This window comes from Macadamia integrifolia, chromosome 10, assembly GCF_013358625.1.
Source record: "Macadamia integrifolia cultivar HAES 741 chromosome 10, SCU_Mint_v3, whole genome shotgun sequence".
In the NCBI taxonomy this organism is placed as follows: Eukaryota; Viridiplantae; Streptophyta; class Magnoliopsida; order Proteales; family Proteaceae; genus Macadamia; species Macadamia integrifolia.
Window position 1 is genome coordinate 32,299,650 of NC_056566.1, and position 9,184 is coordinate 32,308,833.

Consider the following 9,184-nt stretch of genomic DNA (forward strand, 5'->3'; position numbering starts at 1 on the left):
AAAAAAATTTTAAAAAGTGTACGTCCGCAGCAAACAATTAGTGTTACAAACCATCAATGATCACCAAGGCACAAATAATTCAACCGGCAACAATTTTGTTGTATGGTGTCAACGCATACTGATTAAGTGATAAGTAGTGTGGGACCATTTATGAATTACCCAAAAGAAAACAAGTTAGGGATTCAACTCCGGTCTTACGTCATCTGATACAGTTCCTCCAGCAATGCAACCATGATAGATGATATCTTCCAATCATTTTCAAGGTTGTGAGCTCCAATTTGTTCCAAGGGACCTGAAAAAAATTGCAGATTCCATAACAAGGCCTCTTGGTGACGTGTATGACAATTTGATCCAATTCCACACCGTGGTTTGACGGAATCATGTATCTTGGCAATTACGAGTTTGCCACGTTTAAATGAATGAATTTCTTTCTACAAAAAAATAAATGCACTAGAAATGGCCACCAGTGACCAAACAATTGGCCTACAGGTGATATGATAAAGGTGCAAAACGCCCTCTCTTAATGATAAAAAAAATGTTCCCTCTACTTTTCAATAAAATTATCATTGACAGCAACACTTCATCAATCACTATAGTGTCACCGAGATTGCTGGAAAAAAAGAAGCATACTCGGGGAAGGTGTTCACGAAGCCTGTTACTAGCTGCGGTGGCAATTTCTGTTGTAGAACTTGGTTATATCTCTCCATTAATGAGAGGACAGCTCTCTGCGGATCAATGTCACCCAGCACACCTGCAGTCCAACATGACAGAGATGAGAGATATAAAAACCATGGAACCATTGTTAGAAAGCGGCATACAGCAATCTAGCCAGACGGGACCAATACCCATCAGCAGCAGTAATAGTACTAGGGCTGCAAATTGGCCAAAGTTTAACTTCCAAGTTCCAACTCTAAGGAACAAAATCCAATCCAAGCCAAAATTCTTAAAACACTACTTGCCAGTCTAAGGTAGGCCAGGCAGCTGGACCTGCTGAGCTGAGCTGAATTTGCTGCCCCTGAATGCATCACCACATAGGTGAGTTGCCACCCAAATTGCTCACCTCAGAAAAGGCTCCAGTTTCAAGTCTTTAATTGCATGTCAGTGTTCCATCAAAAAGAAAACAGGGGGAAAAAACTGTGGCCACAGAGCATATTGATATTATGCAGTGATCGCAAAGCAACCCCACCCTTAAAATGTTCCAGAGAAGAGAAGAATGCATGTGTGTGAATTAATGACAGACTAGGATGAGGCAAGATCTGCCTTGCAAAGACTAGGATGTGTGCGTGTGTGAATTAATGACAGACTAAGATAAGGCAAGATCAGCCTTGCAAAGACTGGGATGTGTTTGTGTTTCTCTGTGTGAATTAATGACAGACTAGGATGAAGCAAGATCTGCCTCGCAAAGACGTGAAAATCTCAATTCAGCCTTGCCCTGTGGTCCTCTAAGCCAGGTCAACTTGATCAGGTCATTGACACTCCTATACCCTAGAAAAAAACAAGTGGTCATTCAATAACTGTATGGCAGGTCCAGAGCCACTGGTAATACTACTAATATCTAAAAGAACACATATCTGATAGTTAAAAAACAATAAAGTATCCAATATCCAAATCAGTTGCATACACTGTTGTAGCATATGAATGTCTTGTCTCATTACCAACTTCTTTCATGAGTAAACACACAACCTGCCTATAACGTCAAGAATGACACAATACCTAATCTTCCGTATCTAATTAGTCATATTAGCAAAGAAAGACTACTTTGTTATGATTTATTATATTAAATCATAACATCAAACTATACAAAAGACTATTCAATATCATTTAATAATAGCCAAGCAGCCCAAGCCAATACCCAACCCAGGAGAGAAAATGAAACCACAACTATCATAAGTATAAACCGGCTTACCCAATTCAAGCTCCTGATCTTGGTCTTCCACATCTCCTTCTTCCACAATCATTCCATTTTCAAGGGCAACAGCTGCCTCAGCATACCGATTTAGAAATTCTTCCTCTGTTTCTTCACGCTCATCTTCAGAATCCTAGTAAGAGAAAAAAAAAACTATTGCCTTCTTGTTTCACAAACAATTTACACTGTGCAGGCAACAATATACCAAACCACCAAATGTCAAGTTTTTTTTTTTAAACCACTTTTGCTATTCTTTTCCAATCGTTGCAAAAGAAAGCCAACAGATGGGTTAGGGTATCACAACCAGGGGCAGTTTTTTGCTTGGAAGATTCTCCAGGTGCAACCTGTTAAATGGTGGGACCAACCCAGAACTCTGCAGTCACTAGTAAACTGCCCAACATAGTTGTCACGGCATCCAGGAGAACCAAGGCGGTTAAGGGGTGTCAAAAACGAAGGCAACACCAACAAGGTGCCTAGCTGACTAAGCTGCCAATCCAGAAAAAGCCACCTGGATGCCTAGCTAGGCGACGCCTTGACAACTATGCTGCCCATGTAGCCTCCAACTGTTAGGGGTTCCAAAGGAAAAAAGGGAAGATAAAATTGAATTGGAAAATTTGGTACAATACCTCATCATCATCATCAGTTTCCACATCCGCATCTTCATCTTCTCCATCATCTTCATCCTCCTCTTCCTGCACCTCTTTGAGACGTATGGTTGCCTCCACTAGGGAAGCGAAGCAATCCTGCAACAATCCACTCCAAGGATCGCCGGCTCGTTCCAGAAGACATTCAACCACTTTGGTTATTGTCATCACTGTAATAGTCAAACAGCCATTGGGGAGCATGCACCATTGATGAGACATGTACTAGTCAGTGAAAAAAAAAACTGATCCAACTCGAACACAAATGCAACCTAATAATTTCTTACCCCAACTACTTGAAATGTTCATTATAGGCTTCTTTGATTTTTCAAAAAATAAATAAAGATAAGATTTGGACAAGAGAAGAAAAATAGGACAAGTGTAGAAAACCCTTTTGGAAAGGTTAAGCAGATAATTGCTATGGATATGTAGGAGTAAAGGCAGCTTCCCCTTGTAGACCCAAGAACACAAGAAAATCTTGGTGATAACACCATTTAGAATAGGCTATTGTTCCAATAGGTGAGCAATAACAGCCACCAATAGCCTGAGGAATTACCCCAAAGCATATGAGAAGGATGATTCTGATTATCGGATCAGAAACTGTTTTACAGAATTTTTCCAATATTGAAGATGGATGTCATCAATTAACAACTAAATAGATACCCCCCCCCCCAAAAAAAAGGGGGGGGGGGGGGAAGAAGAAGAAGAAGCACTGGTTGGACAACCAGCACCTGCCAGCTTGGTTTAAATTTACCAGGAATTATTGATTACGAGTATTCTACATAAAACTAGAAATATTTGTTGCTTCTAAAGAACTATCATGTAAAGTACTGACCAATTAACTTAATCTCAGACTCATCTGACAAGCCAGGTTCAAAAGAGCTAGTGGAGATGTAACTCAATGCAGATGCCCAGACTGTGAAGCCTTTATCCTCATCCTTCTCCAAAATCCTCTCAACAATATCGGGATAACATAAATAGCAAGAGGAGATAGCAAGCAACAGGGGTTTCCACAGTGCACCAGGCTTGCTACGGATCATTCTGAAACGGGAAAATGCCGCACGACTGAGAGTAATCACCAATGACTGCTTGACTCCTTCAGTTTCATATGAGAAGCTCAAAACGTGTAGTAGTACATGGACACATGAGCACGCCCTCCAAATTGCTGATGGATATTGCGAAATTGCCTCACTAACAAAAGCCCCGATACCTTCAACAATGGATCTTTCTGGCACAGGTGGTGCTGGAGGAGATGGATGCCCTCTTACAATGAAGTTCTTCAACTCACATTTTTTGTGTAGATTGACTACTTCTTGAATGGAGTCAAAGATTGACAAATCCTCTAGTTCTTCCCAAGCATGCCACTCTGCAATCAAATCAGACCAAGCAACAAGCAAGTCCGATATTTTCAGTTCCAAAACCAAACTGGGGTCCATAAGAGACCGCATAATGGCTCGGAGTATTGTTGACGCATCATTTACGCATGATGGAGGCAATGCATGAGAAACCCCTTCCTGAAAATCGACATATTTTACAAAAGAAAAAATTATAATACGAATGTGTGCAATTTCTAGAACATATAGGGAAAGGAAGAAGTAAATCTTGTTACAACCACTTATTCTTAAAGCTCAAGCTGTTATGTAAAGGCAATGACAATGTATATAACACCCCCCCCTACACACACCAACACGTGCCGGCCAGTACACAACATGCCCTACACGTGAGACACTCACGCGAAAATACTTATAATGTGGCATTGAGGGGAGAATGTAATGGGAAACCCTGCTGCACTTCCCAAGGATCGGACACTCGACCTTCCTACTTCAATACCATGTTACCACCACTTATCCTAAAAGCTCGAGCTGTTAAGTGAAGGCAACAACAATGTATATCAACAAATCTATAGTTTCAATCCCATACAAAAATATGTAATATCAAAAGAATCGACCACAACTACCATCTATAAATCAAAAGGAGGATAGACGACTGACATGAGAGGATAAAGACCATGTCATGAAATTAAACCAACCACTAGATGTAGAAGATCTTTGGGGATGAACAAAAGTACCTGATCAGATGGGACCCAAAAGAGTGGTATATTATTTTGGATTGTAATATTTCATTGAATTAGGTCATAGTGCTAAAAGATATGTGAAATGTCCGACATCAAACAAATCAATTGTAGGTTCTGGAACCCCTCCATTTGGCACACCTTTTTTTTTTCTTTTTTTGGTTTACAACCAGGAATTAATACTTAGTTTAAAGGTTAACATATTTGAAAACATAAAAATATTGAATGGTAGAAAGTTTTATGAAAAAATAAATATATTATTTACCCATTTAGTGTGATTCAAAACATTAAAGGAAATACAGAAATCAAAATAAATTTCCAGAGAATTTCATTGGCTGAGAGATCCAACAAAGAATAAACAATAGACAGAATATATCTTTTAAACCAACTGAACATTCTTATGCTTTTGAAACATCATAGAAACTCCATGAGAAAATAGAAATTGCACCAAATGTCTCTCCTATTGCAGAGAATGAGGAAAGGATCATGGGATTTTTAAGTGAAATTGTTTCATTTTCTAAATAAATTATAAATAGTTCTCTGCCATATATCTATTTTCTTCAGTCACATATGCAAATTTCATCATATCTATTTTCTTATTCTCTTTTGCAGAATTCATCAGACAGTCCCAAAAAATGTAAAGCATCGCATAAATTTATTCATGGAAAAAGAAAAGAAGATATTAATATTCAGGACAATGGATGCATGCACACACCTTTGGTTGCATGGATGTGAGCCAAGCCTGCTGCAGGAGAACTGAAAATGTCTTAGCCATGCTTACCGAACCAGATTGCCAGTTGCTACTAGATTCATCCTGCTCAATTTGTTCAGCAACGTAATCTTCCCATGTTTTAGCCATCACTGCTAGTGCTGCAAACCCTTGCTCAACCACCTAATATAAGATTAATGTGAATACATCCTTAAGGTCCTAATAAATTGACTAAACTACTATAACAGAGACAAGTAAAATAAGCCGAATTAAAAAAATAAAAATAAAAAGGGCCAAATAATATGAGCACAGCAACCATAAAATTCTTGCTGCACGTGCACAAACACAGTTACTAGCCACTAAGAAATTTTCAAGAAAAATCCATCAACAACCTGAGGCCATGGCTCTGGATTAGGCGGTATGAACTTCAAAACAGCATCGATCACAGATGACACAATTGATGGAATGTGAACTGCAACATTTCCATTGCCAGCCTCTGCCACGGTACTTAGAAGCTGAAATAGAATAGAGGACTCATTTTCGTCATCATTATCCACCCTACTAACCACAACTTGCAAAAGGGGCAACCATTCAGGAGGTGGGTAATCATTCTGCACAAATAAACAGGATAATTCAACAAAATGTATACATATAGAAATTGGGATGAAATAGATATTACAAAATTCTTTGGTTGTTCTTACTTCAAGAAGTTCAGCAATAGCCCCAGCAGCGGATACCCGGACAGGATAACAGGAAGTATCCCCAAAATCTGGCATAGTCAGTGCTTTTAGCAGTGATGAATATATGTCTGCACTCATCTCCTGTACTAACATGGTTGAATTATTAGGGGAGCATATACAAGAAAGTTATACGCAGTAATTGATGGTAACAATCTCATTTCAAGTGCTGAAAATAATGAAATATTGAAATAATACAAAGCCATCAAAATGCAAGTTATATGTCATAGATCAAGTTTACAGAAATATAAGAGATGCAATGTTTCAAAAAATCTCACTTGGGAGAGACAGGAGGCAAGGACTCCAAGTACCCAGTTTGCAGTGGCTACCAGATAAGGCAGAGAAGGTGACAAAGTGTACAATGGCAGCACCCGAGTCTGAACCAAAGATGTTGTGTATCCAGGATTCCGCTCTCTTAGAAACTGCACAAGCAGTGGTTAGAACTATAAATCTTTCTTGTGAGATTTCTCAATAGATCTCAATTAACGAACTGAAGAACGTTTAATCTTACATCTTGGAGACTGCCGTAAGCCATCAGAACACCATAGTAACTGCAATGGGTAAAGTAGAAGAGCAATGAAAAGATGGAGAGAAACTTGAAATGAAAAAAGTAATTAAATTTAAAAAAAAAAAGGAGTTAATTGGTAAAAAATATTTATTTTGCGTAGCAACTCTTCTGAGTCATCAAGAACTTTGCACATTTGTGGTACTTGAATGGACGATTAACAATAGTGAAGGAAACAGCAGTATCTCAATAGTGTTCATCTGCTAAGTTTAGTGTCTGTACTCTGTGTAGTCTGTGTTGACAGTCAGATGTATGCATAATGCATATCATCCATGCTCCAGTAAGCAACATTTATAGTTGTCCATGGACACAAAGCATTCTATTTACCCCAGGACAAAAAAGGTCAAGTCCATAAGTTCAACATCAAGATTTTCAATGTCTTCATTAGAATGGTCCTCACATAACTGATTGTTCAAACCATCAACTCTGAAGAGCAAACTGTCTAATTCTTAGGCACAACCTTTTGGGCCCAAATTTTGTAGCTTAGTAGGCTTTTTTATCTGCTAACTTGTACTTAGCAGGCACATGCCCAAATGCTGCTGTCAGCAGACAACCATCCAGTTCTTATAGAATGAGTGCTAAAATAATCCAATAAAAGGATATGGCAAATCTCAAACTCAAGTTCTGATTGTTGGAACGTTTAAACCATCAGAATGAAACGGTCAGACCATTTGAAAGCATAATTGTCAAGGCAAGCAACAAGGCAGTCTCTTGAGGGGATGGCAATCTATTGCCTTTTTTATTCAGACGACCGCATTGGTTTCCAAGTCGCCGCCTTGCTTTAGTTGAATATTTTTTTTATTTTATGTAGCTTGTTGAATGCTTTCATGAAAGTTCATTGATTCATGTTTGATAACACTTTTTTATTTTATATCGTTGCTAAAATATGTGTGGCATGTACATCTAGTCATATACCCTACTAAACCACACTTACACTTCTGCTCTCTTCCTGAGTAAGCCATCGCCTGGGTTTGCCTAGGTGACTTGACAACAATGTTTGAAACAGACTTATGGATTCTTATAGAACAACAGCTAACATAATCATAAAGGTCATTGTAAGACTCAAACTCAATACATCTTATGCTAGGAAAAACAATAATACCACTGCCCCAATAACTATTTTGTTTGGATGTTTGTTTATTGCACAATTATTCAAACAATTGGACCATCAGACTGTGGGCTGCTGGGCCAGAATGAAAGCATTCAAGGCAGTAAGGCGAACAAGAGTGTATTTTGTCCTCCCAGGCAAGTGGTCGACTAGCCAATAATCGAGCATTGTCTAAGGCCTTAAGCAACCAAGAATCGATAAGATTCATCAAATTTTGCATATATATTCATTATTCACATAAAAAAACTGTCACAGGACATGGGCATGTACATCAGTGTCCAACATCAAGTATTTAGGTATTGATATCTCGGACCATATCAGCCAGAATCACTGGCAGATCAGCCAGAATGTGATACTTGAAACCTTGTCCAACAATGATATGAGCTGTGTGGCACGGAAATCCTGAAAGCTTGACACTCAAAACACATCAGTATAGGCATATAGTCATAAAGGTCATCCACAGGCGGAACGATAATTATGTCCCCCCCCCCCTTTCAAAAGATGCATCTAGTTATGTTTTCTATTCAGGCAGTCTCTCTGTCCCTCACCCCCTTCTCATTCCTTTGTTTCTTTCTTAAGGGGGGAAAAATTTAATCGTCCAGCAATGTCAACATGGATGTCCATGTTCAACATATATGGCCACCAGCAAAGAATCAGAAGTGGGCAAGCCCATGTTTCATAGGATAAAAGTGATATAAATGCTAACAAATTCTACTAACAAAGGCAAGCATTTTTTAGACACCTACACTTCCAAACTCGACAAAAACCCTCAATTAAGGTATTGAGGTTAAATTTACCGATTTACTCCAACCAAGGAGATAAATATATTCACATAATTTATTTCCCAATTTTTTACTTAAAGCACAAAATAACACTCCAGCAAATGACTTAGTGACTGGCAAGTAGTCAATGGTCAATGGCTACTCCATCACCTAGTATGCACCAACAAACTTTGCCCCAATGCATTTAATGAAGTCTCAGTCAGGTACTAGAGTCCATTAACTATTCAGCACCTAGGTGACTCTTCAACTACACACTGGCCATTTCCCAAGAAAATATTGTTTGATTGGTTCCAAGAAAAATTTAAATCTTCAGTTTCCTACAAGATATGGAAATAAAAGATTTTACGATTATCTGTGGTCCTAACAAATACCATAATAATGTAAGTACTGGATATATCTGCGACTGATTCCTGATGAACTCACTCATTTGAAATCTTGGTTTGGCCTGACCCGACAGCAGAAGGAATGGGAAACTGTGACAAAAAGGGGAGCACTAACAACTCCCCAACAGAGTTGTATTGCTCTTTCCCCTTCTTCTTGTCACTTTTTTTACGTTTTGATGATGATGCAATCACTGGAGGTCCCTGCAGGCATTATGAACCAATTCAAGAAAAAATACATCTGAACTCTTTCTCGAACAGTAAACCCAACCCCCCTGCCCCCCC

At 38.8% G+C, this 9,184-nt stretch overlaps 1 protein-coding gene across 1 annotated transcript in view; it reads right to left on the reverse strand.

The window, feature by feature from the left end:
* Positions 1-368: 368 nt before the first annotated feature.
* Positions 369-9,184, reverse strand: part of LOC122091724 (importin beta-like SAD2 homolog) — a 20,130-nt gene continuing 11,314 nt past the window's right edge. Inside the window, exons 11-21 of the mRNA XM_042661831.1 lie at positions 9,139-9,184; positions 8,943-9,103; positions 6,576-6,615; positions 6,343-6,486; positions 6,029-6,148; positions 5,720-5,938; positions 5,334-5,510; positions 3,383-4,061; positions 2,533-2,720; positions 1,907-2,039; positions 369-751 (exon numbers count right to left, since the gene is read on the reverse strand). The exon at positions 9,139-9,184 is cut by the window's right edge and continues 62 nt beyond it. Of these exons, the coding sequence (XP_042517765.1) occupies positions 591-751; positions 1,907-2,039; positions 2,533-2,720; positions 3,383-4,061; positions 5,334-5,510; positions 5,720-5,938; positions 6,029-6,148; positions 6,343-6,486; positions 6,576-6,615; positions 8,943-9,103; positions 9,139-9,184 (2,068 nt within the window). The 3' untranslated portion in view covers positions 369-590. The remainder of the gene's footprint in view (positions 752-1,906; positions 2,040-2,532; positions 2,721-3,382; positions 4,062-5,333; positions 5,511-5,719; positions 5,939-6,028; positions 6,149-6,342; positions 6,487-6,575; positions 6,616-8,942; positions 9,104-9,138) is intronic.